Source organism: Camarhynchus parvulus, chromosome 2 (genome assembly GCF_901933205.1).
Source record: "Camarhynchus parvulus chromosome 2, STF_HiC, whole genome shotgun sequence".
Lineage (NCBI taxonomy): Eukaryota > Metazoa > Chordata > Aves > Passeriformes > Thraupidae > Camarhynchus > Camarhynchus parvulus.
In genome coordinates, this window is record NC_044572.1 from 29,086,890 (window position 1) to 29,112,307 (window position 25,418).

Sequence of the window (25,418 nt, forward strand, 5' to 3'; positions counted from 1 at the left end):
CATAAGTTTCTCACACTCTCCACAAAATTGGATGTCAAACTCATTGAACAGTATAGTGCACATTCAACAAGATCAGATCAATCTGAAATTAACTAAGGATTTCACTGAGTTTCAGCTTCAAAGCAGATTCATCCATGGTTCTGGACAAAACTGTCAGTCCAAAAAACCAGCAGTTCTGTAAGAATTAGCAAGAATTGTGATCATGCACAGTAAGGCGTTGCAGAAAGAAAACTGGTGTATGTCTGAATAGTTCAGGGAGGAGGCAAAACAGTATTTACATTAACCATATGTTTTGGTTAATATCAAATACTTGGTGAAAAAAACCTGGCACACAAAAGTACCATGTATTCCTAGATTAGTTTCCTTTGCACAAAGCATCTGAATTTTAAATGCACACATATTATTTGCCAAGTGATATCAGTGTGGTCCTGAGGATGGTCTTTGGAATCCAAGGGCGCCAAACATCTTGGTCTTCCGAGTATTTTATGCTCTCTGAAGTAACATCCTCAAAATCATGCCATCAGACAAAGTTCTCATGTGCATACCCATATGTACACACAGGCTTTTTGTCTTTTTGAATTATGTTTTTGTTAAGCATTTGCACATATGGTCCCAATGGGTAAATGGGCAAAGGTTAAATCTTTAACATAGCAGTATTTACAGAGGAAGCAGGGTTGTCACAGACATCCCTTCCGCTATTGTTCATTACGGGAATTTAAATTCTAGGTAATCTTGCTAACATCATATGATTATTTTCTTAATAAATAAACAACAAGGATTTATATAGAAGATATCAAGAAAAAGATCTAAGAAACAGTACTGCTTCATGGTTTTCAGAAGAAAATTTCCCTGGAACATAGCACTTAAACTAATTTAATGTCATACACTTAAGACAGTTATGAACTACAGACTAAGTCCATGTTCAATTACATAAGCACAAATCCACCCAAGTTAATGGAGTTATAGTAGATTTCCATGGGTGAGCACAATCTCTTGACTTCAAGTCATTTGCTCACAGGCTGGATTGCCAAAGGACTGTGGGCTTCCTTCACCACCCATATGATACCTCACTGGAGAATATATAAGATTATACAATTATATGTATGCATTTGTATATGTAAATACATTTAATATCCCTTTTGAACCCCAATTCTGAAAATTAAATTTTGAAGTTATTCATTTTGAGTAACACACAACCAGACAAACTACAATCTGATTGAAAAAAAAAATCAGTCAAAAGAGAACATGAGGGCCCAACTTAGGAAATCAAAAGTTACCCTGGGTGCAGAACTAAACCCTAAATATTATGTTACATTTATGAATGCACTTGGAAATATACTTTTTAAAATCTGTACATTAATATGTACACAGCTCACCATTTCAAATTAATTTTATCTGAAATAATGCTATGTAACATACTGCTCTTACCTACAAGGGTACTGATATGGCATGAATGAGCAGAGACAAATAAATCCATATGCATGTCCAAAGCAAATTTTAATGATGATTTCTCTCCTTGTTCCTTTTATCTAGACAGGCATATTCTGAAATAGTGTAATTATACTCTGCTTTTGTTCTGTATTTATGTATGAATAATTGAATGAAAATTCTCCATTCTACTCAAAAAGTTATGAAAATATAAATGCAGTGTTACAAAGTTAGCCTTCTTTAACTTTGGTAGCTTTAATGTTTGCTGTACAACATTGGTGAATATATTTTAAAACTGATTATCAGATTCTTCAGTTTCCTCTTCTGTGCCTTCAGTGTCAAACATCTTTTTAAAAATTATGTTTTTCTTTGAAGGGAAATAAATGCTATGTTTTAACTTTTACTGAACCTTGTCAATATTAACTTGTTTGTCAAATCTTGTGCAACTTACCCAGGAGGTGTATTTCTGCAGTACAGATTGTCTCAAGGCTGTGAATAAGTTGTAATCTTCTGAACTATGGTGTACTTGGTGCGCAGCCCACAGTATATTAACCTCTGCAAAACACAAAATTTCTAATGAGGTTTGTGCTAGAGAAGCAATATTTGTTTCTCAAGGCCCCTTTTCCTAAGCTAGAAGCAACTAATCCTCCAATTTACACTTTGCTATTTTATATTAACATAAAATAATAAAACCTAATGCTCAAAGCTGAGTCTGTGTAGGCAGGGTTACATGTCTGTCAGTGCACACAAGTCAGTGTAAATTTCATGCTGAAGTAAGGAGAGGCTGTAGCAGGAATTAAAATCATTGCTGGAAGAGCAGAAGGATGTGTGAGATGAGAATTAAACAGCCAGAAAGCCTCATCTGAGTTCTGGTAACATGAGTCAGTTGGAGCTCTGGATGGGATTCAGAGGGACAAAGCCTGAGGATGCTCTCATGCTTGCACTTGATATATTTAAAGACTAAAAGGGGACACAAAATGTTCCAAAAATCATATGCATCAAATTTAAACAACTTAACTGGTGTCAGCTTTTATACTTACATTTTTCTGGAATGTGTGAATCTTCAACCCACTTATGCCACAGACCACAAAACACAGCCACTGCCTGCCCACTAGCGACAAATGGAAAAAACAAACTGATGCTTGCTGGGAAGCCTTGACACAACCAAAGAAGAGCAGCGGCTCTATTGTTACAGTAAAAAAAAACCAAAAAAAACCAAGCTGGAATAAGGGCAAAACCAGTGTCAGCCACATCTTCCAAAGGCATGACAGCTCTAATGCACTGAAATGAAGAATACTGCAAAATCCTGATTATATTTCAAGGCATTTTCTCACTCAAGTGCAGATCTGAGTAGACTGTCTGCACTGTATCTGGCCAGTCCGAAGTGGGATATTAAAATGGAAAGAGTCATGGCCATCAGCTATAAGGATTACCTTAATTACAGAAAAAAGGAAAAAGCATGCAGTCAATGTAGCCCAAATGATGCCTATTTATCATAATTCTTAATTTAAGGTCTCATGTACTTCAAGGGATGAGCATACACAATGCCTCAGCCGATTACAGAAATTAAAAGTTGATTGGCTGTCTGCCAGCTGCACACTCCCATTGCCACTGACCTTGTTTCACCGGAGCCATTAGAGAAGTGCCTCTGGCAGACATTAGAATCACATTCAGAAAACTATTTTATAATGGCTGTCTAAAGTCTTGTAATTATTTGCAACCAAGTTTACATCAAATAGTTTAGGCCTGGTGATTAACCTGTACTTCTAGTGTAAAGTCAGTAAAAAAAATCCTCTTAATGAATCTGAATGTACCTTTACCGTTTAGGGGACTCTTGTAACAGGAGGTAACAGTCCTGCATGCTAGCAACTGGGACTTTTAAATCTAATTAATTTCAACAATTTTGTAATTAACATCATAAAATCATGTTAAAATTATCTCTAGGGCCTTAAAAATACTTAAAATTGCTGAAATAAATGTGCAATTTCAACTATCAAATAACACAACACTAAGTCTAAGAATTCTTTCTTCTTTAAATGCATTTGCTCCTGAAGGAACAAGTGTTCACTATATCAATAATTAGTGATGTCACTAAAAAAAAAATCAAAAAACCACCAACCAACCACATCTCAATGCATCTCTGCCTAATAAACACACTAGGAAATGAGTTATTCAGGTGAGCTTCAGTATTCAATAATAATTTCTGTTTGAAATGTTTCTCAAGACCTCAACAGAAGCTAAATGAGTGAAAAAAGCATCTGAAAAGGTGGAGGTTAAAGACCTGTCTCCTTAGTTGTTTTAAAAGCATTTACTTCCTATCACAAACTGTGTGTAACACAAGCCTCCACTCAATGAAGTACAGCTGTGCAAACAGGGTACAGTAACTGGATCTTTCTTCTTTCCCTCAGTCATTTTTCAGCATTATGAAAAGTTCAAGGAAGGGAATCTATGATGATTTTTACAGTCTACTTTCATTGTAGTTAAGGTCAAATGGTTTTCAAAACGAATTACTAAAAAGGCGTTTTATTAGGATTCATTTTTCAGTTAAACTGCCTCTTACACTAACAAGTATATGGAGTAAGGTAACCAAATATTGGTAAAATGTTAGTTATTCAGATGTGCAATCCAACTTAAATGATCTATCATTCAAAAATGCACCACAGGAATATTGGGGAGATAAACAAACAATTCTTCCACAAGTAATTTCACTGCTACAGCTATTTCTGACTTCTTTTATATGTAAGTAAATTAAATCCTACTACTTAATCCTATTGTTGATGACACCAACTGCACAGACTACGTTAAATTCATTTGAGAAATAGGCAGACTCAGTTGGAAAAAAAAATGTATTAACATTAATCTGAAGAAACTGATCATCAAGAACTTATTTGAAGCAGAAGAATAATATCAATGGGTGAAATAGATCACCCCAAAACTCAGTCTGTAACCATTAGTATATTAAAAATACTACAACCATGATGCCAAAAAGACATCTCTCAAATCTAAGAAACAGACTGAGCATTCTTCATGGAATAAAGCTGACTGCTCACCAACTACCCGCAAGAGAAATGAAATTGTATGTCTCTACAGAAAACTTGTGGTTTCACTTTTTCATTTCTAATGATGATAACTTAAAAGAAAATGAAAAATTATTTGAATTGGGATAAAATTATAAAAGACTCTTTCACACAGACTTTCTCATATGTATTATTACACAATGACCAATAAAGAAAGCAAGGTTGAGCCAATACCAACACAGATTAAAAAAAAATCACGCAGAAAACAGGAAGTATTACTGCATTTTATAAAATTACCAAATCCTACTGTGAAGCCACAGGAAAAAAGTAGGTGATGGAATTGGAGAAGCCACTGAGACAGTGTTCTAATGGAATTTTTGATGTTTCATAATTCAAATGTGATTGTTAAATACAATTTAAAAAATAGATAACTTCAATACACTATACACAAACCCCCTATGTTTGATTGAGGAGAGTGAACCTCATGGAATCATAGGGTAATTCAGGTGGGACAGAACTACCAAAGGTCTCTAGTCCAGCCTCATGCTCACAGCAGGACCAGCTTTAGGTTCCTGAGACTCACTTGGGTCTCAGAAGACCTCTGCATCTGCTGCTATTATGAAGAACTACCTGTCAGTGAAGATAAAGGTAGCATTTCCTTTTCATGTAACTGTGAGGAAAGTTATACAAGTTAAAACCCAGGACAGCAAGGGCCTCCTTTCCTGTTGTGGCTTTCCCCAGTTTCCTGTTAATGGATGGAGACATGATGAGCTATTCTCATCTGGGGAACAACAGGGCAACTGCATCTTGGTACTGGAGTACCAAAAATTGGTGCTTGAATTAACTGGCACTTAAATTGTTGAATTTATTACTATTATTATTACTACTAATATTACCAACATCTACTGAATCAATTAATATTTCCATCCATCACACAATTTAAAGAATCAGCATGTAATCCCAACAGAGAATAAATGAGGCCATGTAGTAGGTGACAAAGGAAAATTGGTGCTACACAGAAACTGCTGAATGAAGGACAGGTTATGATTTGGCCCTCAGTTTTCGTTCTAGCTCTTTAAGTCTCCTTGACATCATCTCAGAATCAGACCTGCTAAAATCAGTGGGCTCCAAGAATATGAGAGATTTGTATCCTACAATTTATTCCAAAAGAAAATGAAGATTTGTCATTTTAGCATTAGTTCAATGTACAAATTCTGTTATTAGAAGAAAAAGAATGAGAAGCTGAGGGAACCGGCCTCGAGAAGCACAGGCTTTGAAGGAACTTAATAGTAGCCTTGTAACAGCAACGAAGCACTGGCTAACAAGAAGCTGAAGCCAGGCTTTTTTCAGCAGTCCCATTTATCTTCTTTACTGGATTTTCCAAAATGGAAAAGATTATTGATGTTATCATTCTTTTGTAGTTCTCCCTTCCTTCGTCCTCCTAATTAATTCATAAAATGTAATGTTTCACACACTTTCAAAATCATACTGGTAAGGTGACCAATGATTTTACTTAGGCTTAATTTTTTTTATTTAAAAATAATTTTTCATTACTAATCAAGTTCCATTCTATGAATCCCTAAGACAGATCCAATGTCTGGGCCATATTTCATTACTTCTGAAGTATTTTCTTTTAGTAGTAGGAAACATTCATTGTGCACATAAGATTCCTCTTGAAGAATGCATAATACAGAGGTGTCAAAGTGAGATTTTTTTTCTTGTTAATTCTAGTAATTTTAAGTAATTTCCATAGCTCAACAGATTTTGGTTAACAACAGGAGAAAACATTTATGCCAATAAAAACCTATAGTCATTTTAAGGAGTGATTTCAATAGAAAGTCATTTTATGAAATCCTCAAAATCAGTGAAATGGTAAAGATTTGATGATTCTTTTTTATAAAAGACTAGAAATTAACTTTTAATTAAAATATGCATACAAGCTTTATAAGACCTGGATCTTAAGTAATATGGGAAAAAATACAGCTGATGAGTCACTTAAAGTTTCCATTCTCTCACAGTCGACACTGACTGTAGCTAGGAGAACAGGCGAAAGTTTCCCTTCAGCACCTACTTAAATTTAAACGAGCCTTCAGTTTTGCTGTGCTAGCCATCTTTTAGAAGATGGCATGGCCCCAACTGACCCCAGTATGGGATCTGCTGTTCCTAAAGCAGGTGTAACCCACAGGGCTTCAGAGGTAGATACTCTGTGCTGCGTTCACCTACAAGCAATCAAAAAGGGATCACCTCCTGGGTCTACCTTCTCTAGTCAGAATTAGTAGAAAGTCCAGGATGACTGAGGAAAGAAAAACAGCCTGGAAGGTAGAAATGTCAGTCACCTCTTTTCTATGCATTTCAATCCTACCTAAAAAGATAAAAGACAGGAAAATACATAGCATTTAAATAATTTATTTGCCAAACTATCACCTTTTCTGATTCACAAAAAAACCCCAACTGTTTGATTATTCACTACCTCACTGCCTTCTTCTAACTGATGTGTTCATAAAATCATAGAATCATAGAATATGCTGAGTTGGAAGGGACTCACAAGGATTATCAAGTCCAACTCCTGGCCCAGCACAGGACAGTGCCAAGAATCACTCCATATGTCTGAGAGCATTGCTGCAACACTTCATGAACTCTGTCAGGCTTGGTGCTCTGATCACTTTCCTGGGGAGCCTGTTCCAGTGCCTGGCCACCCTCTGGGAGAAGAACCTTTTCCTGATAGCTAACCTAAACCTTCCCTGATTCTTCATGACTGCTCACCAAAAAGAGGAGATCAGTGTCTGCTTCTCCACTTCTTCTCACAGGAAGTTATAACTGCAGCGAGGTCTCCTCTCAGTCTCCTCTTACCCAGGCTGAACAGACCAAGTGACTTCAGCCGCTCCTCACAAGGCTTCCTCTCACGGCCCATCACCATCTTTGTTGCCCTCCTTTGGACACTCTCTAACAGTTTAATGTCTTTTTTATACTGTGGTACCCAAAACTGCCCCCAGAACTTGAGGTGAGGCTGCTCAACTCAGAGCAGAGCAGGACAATCCCCTCCCTTGCCCAGCTGGCCATGCTGTGCCTGATGCTCCCCAGGACAGGGTTGGCTCTCCTGGCTGCCAGGGCACTGCTGCCTCGTGTTCAACCTGACATTGACCAGGACGCCCAGGTCCCTTTCTTTGGCCCTGCTCTCCAGCTTCTCATTCCCCAGTCTGTCTGTACATCCAGGGCTGTTCTGGTCCAGGTATAGAATTCAGTACTTGTCTTTGTTAAACTTCCTGTAGCTGGTGATCATCCAGACCTTTAATTTGGCAAGATCCCTCTGCAGGGCCTCTGCCTTGAAGGGAGTCAACAGCTCTTCCCAATTTAGTGTACTATTGCTGCTTTTTAAGAATTTGAATAAATCCCTTCTCATGCAGAGCTATTTCACAGAATCTCATTCTCTCTTTGATTCTATACTTGCATTGGACAAGCAACCCCTGCAATACAGTACCACTTAAATTTTGTTACTGGAAAGGACAATTACTGGATTTATTTTAATGAAAGTTGCCAAAAAACCTGTATTTTGGGACCTATTTGGGATCCACCTGACATAAAATCAGAATCTAACAGATTAGCTATCATCTCCACAACAGAAGTAGATATGAACTGTGGTGGAACTCTTCTGTTCAGTCTGTTATGGAGTAGGCCCTATTTTGTGACTTTTCTGAGCCAATTTTGCTTTATGTTTTTTGTTTTAGTGTTCTTCAGGCAGAGTTGCAGGATAGTTGATTTTGCCAAAAAGCTCTGCTTCCTGCTTATTAGAAATATAATTCTTATAGGAAAAATTCTTTCCTCAGTTACGTTAGTGTTAGCACAGAGCTGTGCGGGTTTAATGAGAACAGAACAAGATCCAAGGAATTTATCTGGAAGGCTCTGTTATATACCACACACCAGGAAGCATGTATACAGGGAAATGTACACTTTTTTTTTGTTTTGTTTTGGTTTGGTTTTTTTTTTTTTTAATAAGACACATTTTGCTTAAATTGTGGCCTTGGCTACAGTGAGTTTCAGCAGTTTTTATTCTCAAGATAATCACATTTGTAAACCAAAGACTGGCTGTAAGGAGATCCGATTTCAAGTGGTGAACTAGATTTGATTTACTATAGACCTTCAAACAATTTTCTTAACCTTTCTCTTTTTCTCATTTTTCTTGAGAAGCACCTATCTATGCATGTTCCTGACCCAGACCAGTTCTCAGCCTTTAGAAAGTAGGAGTTCCACCACTTTTTAAAATATCAGCCATTGCTCATGAAGTTGGTGTGTCAGGACAAGGGGGAATAACTCAAAAGCATTTTTTCAGCCTCAGTATTACCTAGTCCTTCTTGGTCATTTTGCAGCGAAATGCACATTGTTCTACCCAGGTAATGCCAGGACAGGCAATCATACAGCCTGTCACAGAGCCAGTATAAAAGAACATTATGCTACCAAGAGACACCCTGTGGTCTATACAATCACAATCCAACAGTTTAATTAGTAAATTTCACTTGGTGTTCAGCATCTGATCCTTCTGGGATGTGAGATGTGCTCTTTCTGAGCTTTAGTCAGGATTATCTGTTTTTCAGCCTTCTTCTTATGTTACTCTATGTGGTCAGCAAAGTATTTAGTGAGTGGGCTAACTTGTAATCAAGTAATACATGGTATATAGTCCCATGGTTTGTAAGCCAAAAAATTCAAGCAACCTTCCACAAAACCTGCCTCCAGAATGTATGCACAAGCCAAAACCTCCTGCTTGATCTGCTGCCATACCAGTTGAAAACACAAATCTGCTCCCACACAAAAAAGTCCACAATAAGATCTGCAAAACTTAAGATGCAGAATAGTCTGGGGAAACGTGGGAAGAATCAAGATAAGCCAAAGTATTACACATGCTACCCAGAATAAACAACAGGCCAGATCCTATCCCCTTCTAGCAAGAATCCAGAGGACTGCATATTATACCCAGATACACTTCTGAATCTGTAAAATATTTAAAAGAGCATGTGGTTAGGAAAGCAGAGGCTGGCCAGGTCAAAAATAATGGTCCTCTCAACCATACGGGCCTTATGTTATTTCCTGGCGTCCTCATAAGCATGGGACATCAATGGAAAGGCTAGAAAAAGCCACAGCACACCCAAAGATTCAGTCTCTTGGAACTAGTAGGAGCAGTTCCCTTGGAAACTAAGCTGCATGAGTCAAACTTCTTGCAGCATTGTTGTATCCATGTAAATCAGAGTAAGAATCTCAGTTGCTGCATTAGGACAGTGTTAACCTATGGCCTGTGAGCTTTTCATACAGTTTCCAGGAACTGAACAGTCTGTTTCTATATACACCATGGAAAGCCACAAAGGAATAAAGGCTATCAGGTAAGATTCAGAAGTAAGTAACAGTGACTCAATCTCTAACTTCACTCATAATTCTAACAGAAAATGAATGCGCATTCCTTTGTGTGAAAAGATAATGAGAAGATAAAGGATCCAAAGCAGTTTTAGCATGCAATTGTTGGATTTGGATATTTCCACAAAGACAAATAGGAAACATTAAAAAATTAAGAAAAATACAATAGGGATTATGTTTTAGTACTGTGTATATAAGTTTACTCTGAAAATAGTGGAACATTTGCCAAGTCTTTCAGTCCACAGTAGGTCTCACAAAAATTCTGCTGCAACAACTTGCCTGACCAGCCTCTTTCTCACACCTTCCTGAAGCCAATTTTCAAGTGCTTTAGTTGTCTGGAGCAGCTCTGCAGCTGGTCAAAGCTTTGTTTCTCTGAGCTCTGGACAATCTCTGTAACAAAGATAGGAGTCTCTACACCATCAGGAACCATGATGGCAGTAGCTGTTGCACTTTCACTTGTCTCTTTCATATGTGTATAAAGCTTGATTCAGGTATTCTGTTTTTCAGTTGTTAAGGATTTCATAACAGATTCTTTATGTGTAAAAGTGTTAAAATAGCTCTGATTTGTTTAAAAAAAAATGAAATGGTGCCATGGCACTTTCAAGGATAACCAGATTAGAGCATAAAATCCTCTTTGAGAATCCAGTCCCAAGCCCTATCAAGCATTTCCCACAAATACTGGCCTCCTTTTTTTTCAAATACCCTTTATTCAGTGAGGGTTTCTCCTGGTTATAACAAGGTTTATCCACCTTACACCTCACAGCCTCCTGACTGAGTGACACACCATATTTTAACTTCTGAAATTCATTGATGGAGAAAGTTTTTGTAGCACTTTGCTTTCTGCTCCTTTTTTACTACAAAGAGAAGAATATGGCTCATTAATTTCACAACCCTAAATCATCGTGTTATGAAATTACATTTATGCACTAAAATAAAACCTATAACAAATTTCTGTGTAAAGAAGATCCCCAGCAGCTGTTTCAAAATGACTTCTAAAGGTCTGTGCCACTTTATACAAGCTGCAGACTTGACTTAAGCTTCTCCCAGTATGGCCAATTACAGCACTGGCAATCTTTAGTTCTGAGCACTTGCCAACCTGTGTAGCTTAGGGTTACTGAATACTGAGGTCAAACTGTGCTATGAACGTATAAAATGCATTAACTGTGACAAAACTAGCACTGTATTCATTAGCCTGATGATAAAAAGAGAACTGAGACTAAATTAAATAAAATCTTAAAAGGAAAAAAAAGTTACTTTAAAAGACCTAAAAACCAAGTCTTACTTCAAGTCTTCCCATTTTTTTTTCTTTCCCCAAAAGAGTCTCAGCACTGAAATGTCAGCTTAGGCAATTTGAGAACATATTCATCTTGGAGGATCTTAGAAGGAAATTGCTGAAATTAAATAGGGGAAAAAAAAGAGATAATTCTCCTTTTGTTTTTTTGTGGGCGGGAGTGGGGTTGAGAGTTCTCCTCCTGTATTCTGGGCTGTCTTTACAAAAGATTGATGTCTGGTGTCACTGTTAGGAAGTGCAAACTGTTCAGCTTCATTGCAATCTATGTCCTCATCCTCTTGCTCTGCAGGATACCACATACTTTGGCAGGCAATATTCAGAAGGGAAGCAATTTAATGGCAAGAATGGATACCAGTGAAACCTTTTCCCACAATGTTCAAAACTCTGAATGTGCATACGTTAAAGCAACATAAAGCTGGAGGATATTAGGAAGAAAACAATAACTGATAGTAACTCAGACACATTAATCTTACTTTTTTGCCCCTCAGAACAATACATTCAAAAAATTCTAGGGAAATACACACTCAAGGGTGAAAAAAAAAGAAAAAAAAAAGGATGAACTGAAATGATTTCAAGTCTTCCAACCTAAAAGCATAAACATAAACAGACTTTTTCAAAGGAAATATCCATGGCCCCTTCATGTATCTTTTACCTTTTAGGCTGAATTTCTGCATTCATTTATTTGGTTGGTCATTTTTTCAAACTACATATAGCAAGAATTAACGCTGGTAAGTCAATTTATTCTGGTATAAAAGAGGAATTGGCTCTCCACTTTTCTCTTCCACTCTCTTCCAAAGTGTTTTAAATTACTTCTTCAGCTAAGTTCCTGAATGACAGATGTGTGGAAATGCAGACTAAATTTGCAAAAAAATCTACAGAAATTTACAGAGATATTGGGAAAGCCTTGTGCTTATTAAATAGTGGTAGTTCCATTGTATTTGGAACTTCATCCACTTCATTTATAGCATATGTGATGTGTGCTAAGAAACCTGTCCTTCCACAAACTACATTTGGACCAGTGTTGTCAGTACTTATTTTATGCTCCCTTTCCTAAGAGCATATAGCTGACCACAGATCCTCTGTGTCCATCAAGTAATTACCTATGGCTGCAGCTGTAATGCATGCTCTGGACACTATTAAGCATGCTAAGACTTAAATAGCCTTTTTCATTTATCATTCTAACACGAAGGACATGGAATCCATTTAAATAGATTAGATAAAGAGAGCAGTTAATAGTCAAAGCAGGCAGCCTCAATTTAAATGTGAAGAAGAAAGGTAAAAATTTGCCTCCATACTCCATCAAGCTGGGATCTACTTGGTAGAGTGCACCCCTAAGTGTGTCAGCTGGGATTATCTAGAGGATGCCTCTAGCACCAGAATGTTATCTTCAGGGTTTTGTCTCCCATCACTCCCTGTCCCGTCTCTTCAGCAGGGAACAGACATGAGCCTAAATTAGGAGTACACAAATAGGTTTTAACATTGGAGCCATCCACAGGGATACAGGCACTGGCAGCATGCTCACATTTAACTAAAAGGCATGAAACAGCCTTTAAGAAAGCCTTTTACTGGGTGCCCCTTGCTACTTGTGCTAACTCTTAACTCCAAATATCAGGAGTATCAGTATCCAAATATCAGTCAGAAGAGTAGCTTTATATTACATTTCCTCTTTCCCCAAAATATTGATAAATGATTACTAGTGGAAGACAGGTGAAGCCACGTGCAGTAGAGTTTCAGGTATGGGGTTCATTTCAACGTGTGCTGTAAGTTCTGGTAATAAGTTTGGAGAGATGAAGGTGCTCCTGCACTACCAGCAAGCACTGAAACAGATTTCAGGTCTGGGAGTGCAAAACAATGGCTGGCAACACCAACCACTAACAGATGAAGCCGGAGGTGCGGGGGAGCAGGAATACCAACAGACTCCTATGATGCTAATTCAGACTGATTTGTCAAAGAGCAGCTCTAGCACTTGACCTGTAAAGGCACTACTCCTACATGCTCACTGGGTTTGGCAGCCACATGTCTCCTGAATGATGTTGCATTTTCTGACTTTGAAGGCCAATAGCTAGTGGTTGGATAATTAGTACCAGAGCTAACAGAAAGAAAAGGATTTCAGAGACAAAAAATAGCAAGTATGGAAAAAAAAGATTTTTAGTTGATTAATTATGACATTTATACACATCCCACTGTAAATTCCTTCATTTTTTATCCTTTATCTGTTTGCTCTAAGCTACAGAACAAGGTAAGACTGAAAGCTCAATGCAGGATGCAACTGTTGTACTCTGTACTTTCCAATCACACAAAAGTCAGCACTAAAGCTATGAAGTGCAGGATACTAGACTGCAGGCTTACCTCAACCACTGAAGTTGTATATAGGAAACAGATCTGCCTAAGAAAAATAGGCTCCTCTACTCTATATTGTATGATTATTATCTGGCAAGGGTAGTGTATTTCATTTTCAATATAAAAACAGAAGGGTTTTTTGCTGCTTTGAGATCTCTGGTTAAAATCCTTTGCTAGACAAAATAACTGACCCAAAATGAGTGTGCTATTGAGCCAAACTCAACTATAGTCTACCAAAAAAGTCCTATTACTCCACAGCCAATCTCCACCTACTATTAGCAGGAGAGGAGAGGGAAACAGAGAATCTTTATCTGAAAAGTGTTGATTTTTTTATGGAAAACATACTTGTAAGTACAAAGTTTTACAGTGTGTTAAGACATACTGAACAGTATGCATTTATGTATAATTTCATAGGATATTTTATATGCACTCCAGTATCCATTATCTCTATACCCAGCATGGGAGCTTTCAAACCTTTTAAGTTAAAGGACTACCCCGTGTTCATCTCACCACAAAATTAGTCTTTGATGGAAGATCCCAGCAATTTTTTTTTCAACTTCCCAGCCAAGAGACACAGTGACAGCAAAACAGTGGCCAGAAGGAAGCAGAGCACAGCTCTGCCAGTCCAGGCTAAGAATATTCTTTAGCCAAAACTCCAGAGGTATTGCTAGGAGCTTACACTAGGGAATCAGGACATAGATAATCAAATCAGCAGAACTGGCAGGTTCCAATATCACAACATCTAAGACAGTGGCTATAGCACAGGAACCTTCTTTATTTCACCTCCAGGCAGAGAAAAGCGGGGGGAAAGAAGAATTTAAGAAAAAAAGGCAGTAGGGGGGCATTTTAGAAACACAAGCAAACCTAACTTAGAGACAGCTGCTGAAATACATCAAAACAGTAAATTCACATATGTTTATAAGGAGCTTGAAGGATATAAAAATAAACATGATCTTTCAGAAACAGATCAAAACTTTAAGTGATTGTTTAAATAATTTTAATCCCACTTCAGTAATGTTCCCAATTATTTAACCACTGCCATAGAGAAGAAGCATGTCTGATAAAGCAAGTGGGAATTGAAAGACATGGTCAGAATAAAACATTTTTTTGTTCATCAGTTTATACAAAGAAAATTTTACTTCACAGTCCTTTTGTTTACTTCTTCAGCTACTAGCCAAAAAAGATCTGTAGTTTAAGAGTAATAAATACTCTTCTTATTCCCCCACCAACATTGCAAGAAAGACAGTATTGTCTTGATAAAATTTGGCTCTAATAATAATAAATGTTTTGGCATAACATCAGTACAGATTATAAATAGTACAGGTGTCTGTTTCCAAATCTAAAAGCAAAACAAACATCTGCATTTTGCAACTGGCTAGGGCAATCATATCACCACATAGATGTTAATCTAATTCTATTACAATAGGCTTCTAATCATCTACATACTTCCTCTGAAACTAGAGTCAAACCCTTAGATCAGGAGCACTTCTTTCTGTGCATTTACTGAGCATATATATCCTACCAGCTCTGATCTCTTCTGAGACTCTGTGGATCTTCTGCGCCATAAGACCACATAAGGTCTGAATATTCAAAGTTATAAGGAAAGATTTATAAAGGTGTACAAGAGACAGATACATTTGTTTCTGGAATTAGATAGGGCTGGTGAGGTAGAGCTCAGTGGAAAAGCAGGTGGTTGAGATTATGATCAACCAGGCAAACAAACTCAGGCAAGCTGGACCAGATGGCCTTTTTTCTGTTACTAATATTACTTATGTTCCTATTCAGCTGTAAGAAATTATAAATAGTTTACCTGTTCAGATTTTTCTGACTCAAATTACATAAGATCAATGCTCTCACTTCATTGTCACATTAAAACTGATCATGACACTGTCTGTAATTCTATTTAATAATTTACAATGCTGCCAACCAGAGGAGAAACCGGTAGGTGTAATGAAGAAGTTTTGCCTTTAACAACGCCAATTACATAGTAAACCATACAAAAAAAGAAAAGAAAAAAACCCAAGAAAATCCCCAAAACCTTAATCTAGAGGATTAAGTGCTACTAGATACAAACAAAACCTGAAGTCAAACCATATTTCCTGCATTAAAAGATGAAATTTGGAAGGAAAATTAATGGGCATGACTAACCTGTAGTCACAGAGATTGCATGACCCATTAATTTACAACTGCACCAACCATGTCTAAATCTCTCCTTCATCTAACATGTGACACAGTTCAGAGGCAATAAATTTAAAATCAGAATGGTATTTCACAGGTGCACAGAAAAAATTAACATCTCTAAGATTCCAATCTGCATTAATTTATTTCCAAACTATACAAGCAATTTTTACATGTGGGCTACAGCTTATTTTGCACTTTGGACTAATACGAGTGTGGCTTTTCTGTGACAGCAGATCTGAATTACTGTTAGCAAAGGAAACGTTACCAGTTGTGGGGTATACTCTGATGCTGTAAAGACCCTAATAATCTAGTGAAAAAGTTAACTGTGTGAAAAGACTTACAGTATTATGACCAGCTTTCAGAGCAATCCACTCAACACCTATCTATACCTATTTTCCAAAATTGCACTCTCCACTGTAATTTGGTATCACACATAATAATATTGAGACAAAGCAAGCTGTGCCTATCATACACTTTAGAAATCATTCTGCCTCTATGTCCATTTACATTTTAAATATCATCTTGGCCAATTAAAGTCTTAGCTCTTCAAGCACTCCAGGTGCAGGCACATTGAGGCCACACGAAGAACTGCCAAGTTCCAGTTTACATCAATCAAGAGTCTTAGAAGACACTACAAAAATGTATAAATTATCTACACCTACTCTTCATATATTTTTATTAAAGCATGCAAAGAATGTGGTACATCCCACAGCCACTGATATTGATAGTTATTGATTGCTGCTTCATTTCTTTGTAATTATTTCAGAGGAATGCTGGAGGAAGAATTTGAAACTCAAAATATGCTGTGGTTCCCAGTATAGATCATATTTCAGGGACAGCTTTAACAACTTCACAAATTTTCTTGATCCTGGCTCTGCAGACATGCAAACATTTTCATTTACACATAGTATAGTGTTTTGGCTGGTTTGTTTACCATTTATAGTGAACAGCACACAGCACACTTCTTCTAGATATACTAGGCTGGCCTGTCAGTGGAATGATAGGTGAAGCGAGCAGAGCTAAAATCAGTGGAAATAAGGAGACTTTCCCAGTAGCACAGGAAAAAACCCCTTGAGTGGTATTATTAGAATCAGGATGTGACTATAAGTTTCGCAGAGTTGCATGTCTCCCTGGAATGTCACAACAGGCAGGCAACACATGGTTTTTGTCACATTTCAAAGTTTTTAGGTATCTTGTCACATTTCAAAGTTTTTAGGTATCTGAATTCAAAGAATTTTCTTGTTCTAGTTTATAAATGTATCCACTGTTGTGATAAGGCAGAACTTCAGAGATTGGAAGCCTTCACCATATTCCAGCATTCTCTCATTTCAAGGGAAGTCAGATGAGCAGTTGTATCTTAAGGATGTCCTTACCTTGGGACTTCCCCATATAGAAATGTGATTATTTGTGTATTCAAGTGTTTTGTTCAATCAGAATCACAGAGATTTAAAATGTCTGTCTTTGTTTTGCACCATGTACAGTATTAATAGTCTTTGTATAAGTATCTGAACAACTGAAACAACTCTGTTTATGCTATATATTTCAGTACTGTATGCCAGTCTCATTAATTCAGAACAATAAAATAAGCATTAATGCAAAAAACTGAGCTGAAAGAACTTACTGTGCAGCAAAATAGAGAGATAGATAGTTGAGGGTTTCTCCTGAAGACCACAGACATAATCCTGTGTGATCATCCAGCTGAATATTGTGTTAGTGTACTGTATATACAGCTGTTTATACAGATTCTATTCTGCCTTTGCATAATTTAATGAAAATGTTTATTGTAGACTACTTACTCTCCCCTGCTCCAATGCAGTGGAGAAGAGCAGAATGTTTGTACATCATCAGTCTGAATATCAGCAGGACACTTAAAAATTGAATCATAAAAGCAAAGATAAAACCATCACACTCTATGCCAGCCACCACAGTCTCTTCTATGACTCTTTGATCATATTTTCAAGTGTATTAATATCCTAATTGACTCTTAGATCAAGAGATGATCATGAACAAAATTGGAAGCATAGAAAGTACATTTCCTCGAGAATTCTAAAACCACTAAATAAATATCATGGTCACAACCTCCAGTCCACATTGAATTCAACTCTCTTTGCTTCCAGTAGAGAAATCAAGTGAAAGATCTCACATTTTCAGGAGCCTAACCAGGGACAAAGATATGTTTAAAAAGAAAAAATCTGAGAGTGATTTTGGTGTGAGCATTGGCATTTTTAAAAAGTATAAATATTTTTGAGCAGCCTCTTTTCATTAAAATTTCTTAGAAACTTTCATTTCAATCCAGCTTAATAATAAAAAGTAATTATTGTTCCTGTAATTATTTTTTTATTAAAAGACACAAAATCAGAAAGTGATCTGATTTACTATTATATTTAATATTTCTGTATTTTGCCTTATTTTACTTCAGCAGTTTGGAGACAGTTTAAGTATTCTTACCATAATTTGTTCTATCAAACTAGATCAGACAAACAGCTTTTCAGTGAGGGCTTAATCCTGCAAGGTGCTGAGGCCTCAGCAGTGTGTACATAATGTATACAGGGTGTCTTCTCTTGACCTGCAGTCCTAGACTTGAGCAAAAAGAGATAATAAAACCTGTGAGACAAAGAAAACTTGCTTGGACTATAAGTCCAGAAAAATTTCACACCATTGGTGTCCTACGCATATTAGGAGTTTATGTATAAATTGCCAACCTCATGACCCAAGAAGTATGCAGTTTATGACCTCATGCACCACTAAATCCACAGGTGCAGGGGTTTTCTTGCATCTTGAAGAGTGAACCACAAATGGCAAACATTTGCACTACATTCTCAGATAAATCAATATTATCACCAACTATAAATACCCAGAAGATTGTTCCTTGTCACTTTCAGAAACATGCTACATTAATTTTGTATTTCTGGATAGAAAAGATTTTGCTGATGGTAGAGTACTAAAAAAGTGGCTTTCCTCAGAACTTTTTGTTATAAACCAAAATGCTGGAGGAAGTCTTGACAAGAAAAACTAACCTAGTGACTAATCTTTGTACTTGAAAATATTAATAAGAGTATTATTGAGAAATATATCTGCTCTGTCCTGGAATTTCTGGCTTTTATTTCCTCTAAAACATTTATCCAAAATCTGTATAAGTTAATCCTTTTGGTATGATGTCTAATGTTTTGATCTCTGGGTGTCAACCACGTTTTTGGACTGGCCAAATTACAGCTCCAAGGCCTGTGGGAGCAACTCATCAGCTCAAACTTATACATTGCTGCTGAATTTCCTAGACAAGGCTTTTCCCTAGCTCAACAACATCCTCATGGGAAACTCTGGTTTAGAATTCACCCCACTTATTCACTTATGGCAATCAAAGCATGCTCAAAAAGCACCATCTTGTATTCATGACCATCTTTACTGACTAATAAAGCCCTTGACAAAGAACAAGAGTCCTCCTCAGTGCCATAAGTATTCAATCTATCACTTTGTATGTCAAGGTGGATTTGATGCTTCTTCAGCCCAGTAGATCAGTACACAATCACTTAAAAATACATTAGAGTACAGAGAGATGGCTACGTACAATACACAAGGAGACTGCAATTTTGACCTCTTAACACAATGGCTTATTTCAAGGTAAAATTATACAAATGTTAAAATCAAGAAATCTGAGCAACATGCACTTAGGATTTTGCATTCATAATCTTCCCATACTCTGTATAAGCTACATTCATTAGGTAATATACAGCTACATTCTTCTACTTCTGTGTAAGAACGTAGCTATATATAACCTAATGACATCCCCCTCAAGTACAGTCACATGCTGCTTACAGCAGAGGTGTGAAGACAGATCCTACTCATAGCCAATTTTACTAGGACAGTTTTCATCACAACTGAACTCAAAAACTTGAAGGGTGCATGTAGGGATTTGCCTGTGGCCACTACTCTGGATTAATGAATAAGCCCCAGAATACACTGCATGTATGATGAGATCTCCAGCTGCAACCCAGAATAACAATTTATCACAGACAAGATCTGTGGGTTCTATTAGGAAATGGGTTTAGAAGTAAGGGAGTGAAGATGTCATAGGTCACAGCTAAGGGACGGCTGAGGAAGCCTGTTGTGATTAAGGCAGCCTTACATAGCTGCCATGAAAAATTTTCAGCTCAAAATGCAACATCTGCGCAACCAAATCTACCACAGCAATTGTGAAGACAATGGCCAAAACCCAAGGAAAATTATACTATATTCTCTCATAAAAAGTACTTCCCACAAAGAGAATTTTATAGGACTTGACTGAATGAAATGTTGAGGTCATAAGACAGAAGTTTCCAGGGGAAAGCAGAAGGAATAGGGCAAATTCTTTATAAATAAGCATCAGCTATGTATTTGCTATGTCTATCAGTACTGCTGAATGAGCCAGGAAGGAAAGATGTTAGGGAATGTAACTTAAGAACAAAGAAATTATTAAAAGTAGAGAGCACTTATAAATTGATTAACCACATATATATATATATATATATATATATATATATAAACAAACTATACTAGTGACAAGCTGATCAATCATGTTTGTCCATGGACAGCAGGAGTAACTAAAAAAGCATATATTATCTTGCGAACATGAATCACTCCAATAACAGGATTATCCAGATTTATTATAAGTACTAAAGATACATAAATGCCCCAAATATTTAATACTATACGTATAAATGGACAGAAGACACAGTCATTTATCACTTTCAAAAAGTATTAATGCTTCTTCAATAAAAATGAAATTTCATCATAGACATGTTGCGGCTCTTCTCTAGTTAGTAATTTTTAATTTAAATCTTCCCTTCTGTTAATTTCATATGAAAGATAATATAATGCACTGTATATCAAAATTAAAGTAAAAAAATCTTCCTTTATTTCCTACAAAATTCTTGCAGGTTACCTAGACAAGATGATCCAGAGATGTTCATAAAGGTAGCTTTATGAAACATTACTTGTGGATCAAGTATTGCCCATATTTCTGGATCTTATCCCTAGGAACAATTTAAAAGAATTCTTTCCTTGACAGGACAGTGGATTAATAAATTGGATCAGCTCAAGGAACGGGCTGATGGACACCTAAGAAACAAAGCAGGCAGGGTGAGATGGCAGCTGGGCTTAAAAGGGAAGTAAATAGCAAGGGGGAGGATGTGAATGGAGGAGAACAACGGTGTGGCAGAGAGCTGTAAGTGGGGCTTGACGTGGTTAGAAAAGTGAAGCAAGAACAAGAGACAGTCCCTCTGTTCCAGAAACTGAATGTAATCACCTGACTTCACACCAGGTCAATATTGATGGCGTAGAATCACAGAAATATTTAGATTGTAAAAGACCTTTAAGACTGAAAGGTAAATGTGCATTTGAGCCAAGGCAGCACCAAAATTTGCACAGGCACGAAAAGGATCATAGTGGGCTCAGGAGGATCTTTTAAGTAGGGTAATGACAAAGACCACAGCACACAGAGCATTCTAATGGAATCTGATTCACTTTGCAGGTGTTCCTCACATAGAGCAAGAAGAGTTTCAATATTTATCCTTAAATAATTGAATCTCCTCTAACCTGAATACAACTTTCTGTTAAGTAACATTCTGGTCTGTTCTTCAATCAGCCTTAATATGATTAGAGACATCACTTTGCTACATTTACACAGGAGACTCAACAGCTGCTTTTATTGCTGCTTTGGAAGTGTCACAGCACTCTACTGAACCCAGATTAGATTTTTAGAGATCAACTTGATGTCCAGATTCTACCGATGTACTTAAAGATGGATGGAAAAAAGAAATGGGACTTTGTTTTCTGCCCTCCCCTTAGATTTCTTTCTGAGAGACCATGACAATAAATTAATCTTTACACAGGTGCAGTCTTTCTCCTAGAGACTGACAGCCAACTTTCACAGTTTTCAAAAAATTGTCCGATTTCATCAGTTTCATTTTCACAATTAATTCTGATATGTAAATTTGAAAAAAAAAACCACCCAACCTTCACTTAAAACACTGGGGGTTTTGTGTAAAAATTCTTTAGATGGAATGCATATGTGGAAAAACCCATAAGGTTTAAAGGTCTTAAATTAGTCACTATTAAATTTTTCTGTTGCTAGGACTAGAATTTATTTTTTTATGATAAGTAAAATTGGAAGGAAACATATTCTTCAAAAATCAACAGCAAAATATTCTTATTGTTTAAAGCTAAAATTCTGAATACAGTTTTCTACAAGGCATAGGCATTGAAAAAATTCATAGAAAAAGGAAATAATATATATATATCTCCCCATTTCAAATTTTGCCTACATCCAGGAAATCTGATACTTTGTTAACCAGAGAAGCAATTGTTATGAGTCACTAACAGATTTGCATACTAAAAAAAGGACAATCTTACTTTTGTGTTTCATACTATTCTCACACATCAGAAAATAAAGCATAGGTATCTTTATTTTTAATAAATTTTTAATAATCCAAAAATTAGAACAACTCATGGCATCATGAGTTGCTACTGGCTTAAGTTCAGTATTTACTAGAACTTTGTAAAAGCAAAATTTGCTATAAAAAATCAAATTTACGTTAAACATTTCCAGCATCTTCATCGCCACAGAAATTACCCCCAAAAGACTGAAATGCCATTGTGTATCCTGAACTCAAAATCAAGATCAACCAAAAGTGAGGAAACATGGTTGTTGCTACAATAATATTTTTTTAATAATAGCAAAGGATGGTGAACATATGGCTATATTTCCAAATAAAATCCAGTAGCAGGTGTTGGGCTGTGGTTTATGGGTGTTTTTGTAATTTTAATACACAGCAAAGCTGTTGCTGCTGCAGAGAAGATAAGCATTTTTTTCTATGCAGAGGGCTTTTTCCAAAAACTTCTTCAAAGGGATTTTTCCTAAGTGAGGCAAAATTTTCCTTTCAAAATTTTACACATCTTTAAATCATGAAAATTAGTTGGCATTACCTTATTGGTAGAAACTTGCAAACTTGCACCATAGCAGATAATAAAAGACTAAAAATCCCACTAAAATTAAATTTAAAAAACATAATTAAAAATAAATAGATCCAATTTTTCAAGCTTTGATTTTTTTATCCAGCATCACATGGTAGTTCTTCAGACATTTTAATCCATCCTTGGAGACCAGTCCCTAATTTCCCAGCTGATTTGTACCAGCCAGGAAAGGGCTGTCAAATATACAGATAGTACAAAATATTTTAGGATTTACATTCCTTTGGGTTTTTTACTTCCTGTTTATTGGGGCATATTGCAGAAGCATAATGAAGTGGTGAAGCTGATGTTTCAGCCCCCACACCACATGCTCATAGTGACCTGAGAAAGCCAAGCCTCTGTAGGATTCAGAAGTTTGACCTCTTTTTCTGCAGTACAGTGGGAAGGTAAGCAAAGCCCATAATATTAATGGCTTTCAAACTCTTTGTCAGCACAAACCAGTTTCATATTTCCAAAAGATAACAACCTGAGTGAAAGTAGTGAAGTGGAAAGCTGATGAAAAGGGAAATGCCTTTATTTTACCATCTTGCTCATAGGTACCACAGATACATTTAGTGTCAGACTCAATACCTGGAATTCAAATTACTTGAAATTTGTATCATTCATAGATTCTTGTTCCCATCCAATCATTTTAGACACCCATGGGTGCAATGGCATCTCTTTTGGCCAAGTTTATTCTATAACCAATACTGTCCTTGTTAAATTGTTTAGCTGCCTCTGTGCAGTTTAACTGGGAAAAAAACCCACCACCAAAACCACATCAAGTACAACAATCAGTGAATTTGTACGAAATGAAACAAATTCAAAAACTGAGCTATTGAAAGAAAGTTGCAGAGAGGTTAATGTAATACACTGCATTTTTTGGGAGGCTGCTAGGCAATTCAGCTTATTTTGAAAAAAGATACTGTGTCCTCCCCAAATGGAGTCATTTGATGTGAACATCTTTATACTGAACTACTGATGGTTTGAACTTTAGATGATGAGCAAATTTCAGAGTCCATTTGACATATTAATCATATGTGCACCCATATTTTAAAGTGTTCTCTTACAAACTGGCAATGCAATCACATAGGCAGAATGGTCCAGTAAGTCTTCACACTGATCTGACCACTTTGGGAGAGGGAGGATTTAAGGATTCTCAGGATAGCATACTCCTGCTTGAGGGCTATTCCATGAATGATGCTTTCCTTGCGCACATTCTGAAAGACTTGTGCTGAACACATACTAGACATCAAGCTGCAGTAGTCAGGAATTTTCCATCTTTAAACTAATATAAATTCATCAGTAGCTAATAAAAAGATTATTTTGCAGTTGTGATCTCATCTGTAAAAATTTACTTCTCTGTAAAAATTTATTTATCTTCAGAATTAGTAAGGTCATAAAGTTTTGCCTCTGTATCTCTCAGAGTTCAAGATGACTTGACATTGATTCACATATTTGGCTTGATTATATTTCTTTCTTATAATCAACATTGTTATATTTATATAAGCAAACCTTTCAATTAATGCCTCCTCAGTTCCTATTATTTCAAAATGCAGTAGGTCTTTGTGGGTTTATTGACTCACCACTTCCTGAGAAATTTTTCATAAGGGTTCACAGTGAAAATTTCCTACTGTTCTACAGTTCTTCAGCAAGCATTTTACTTGATCTGTGAGTCTGCAGTTCTTCCATTTCTTTGCTCCTGTAGGATGGAGTTTACCTTTGGCAAGAATCAAATATATACTTGGCAGTATCAGCCCTGAAAAAATGAAACTTGGTGGTTATTAACTCATGGAATTATTTTGTAATTTTTCCATCCATAACTTTGACCATGGTAAATGGAAACTGGATCAATTTGTTCTTTTTAATTAGTTTTTTTCAGAGACTGTAAGATTGTTGAATCAGGCTCAGGTCATCCTGTATTAGATGTTTATAAACTCTGACAGTTATCTAGTAAAATAGGATAGAGAATACAAAAAGTGAATGTTCACATCTAGATTCACCTTTTGATACACTCTTGCATAGCTGATGTAAAGATGAACTCACATTTAGACACTTGCAATGAACTACATTTTGTCAATTCACACAAAATCTATAAACAGGATTTCAGACATAACAAGTTTGCAAATGTTTCCATAATTGTAAATAACTCTCCACTGTCCAACTAGAAATTATGAAAGGAAAAAATCATCTATGAAATACATTTACTGAATTTAGTTATGTCAATGATAGATTAAACCTGTTACTTTTTATGCTGCTGATTTTAGCATACTTTGAAACATATAATTATTTTAGGTGAATTTTACTGTTTTGATTTTGATCTTATTTTACTCCTTCCAAGTATTAGGACAGAAATTCATAATTATGTTTAATGGAAGATAAAATCAAAATCTCCAATCTAATACCCCTTCACTAAAGTGTTCACTACATATGAGCTATGAACTATAAACTGAAAAAATAATCATGTCCCAGCTGCAACATACAGATTATTTTTTAAGGGAAGAAAAACTGGATACATGTGCAAGACAATGTGCAATACAGTCAGTCCTGATTACAAGCCAGCTGTGTGAGCTTGAGCTCTTCTTAACAGGGTTAACTTTTCTTTTTCCTCTCCTTTAAAAAAAAGATGTGGCTTCATGTAAAAAAAAAAAGTCCTTATCAGGGTCAACTTTATGCCTCTCTTCATCAAATACTAACTTTTTAACTTGCTCAACCATAATTCTTTTTATGGGTGAGTTTGCTAGTTACACATTCCAGATGTGAGGCAATAGGAAAAT

At 36.4% G+C, this 25,418-nt stretch overlaps 1 protein-coding gene across 1 annotated transcript in view; it reads right to left on the bottom strand.

The window, feature by feature from the left end:
- The window catches only part of AGMO (alkylglycerol monooxygenase), a 186,396-nt gene that overhangs the window by 107,983 nt on the left and 52,995 nt on the right, over window positions 1-25,418 (bottom strand). Inside the window, exon 4 of the mRNA XM_030943230.1 lies at window positions 1,880-1,983. Within this exon, the coding sequence (XP_030799090.1) occupies window positions 1,880-1,983 (104 nt within the window). The remainder of the gene's footprint in view (window positions 1-1,879; window positions 1,984-25,418) is intronic.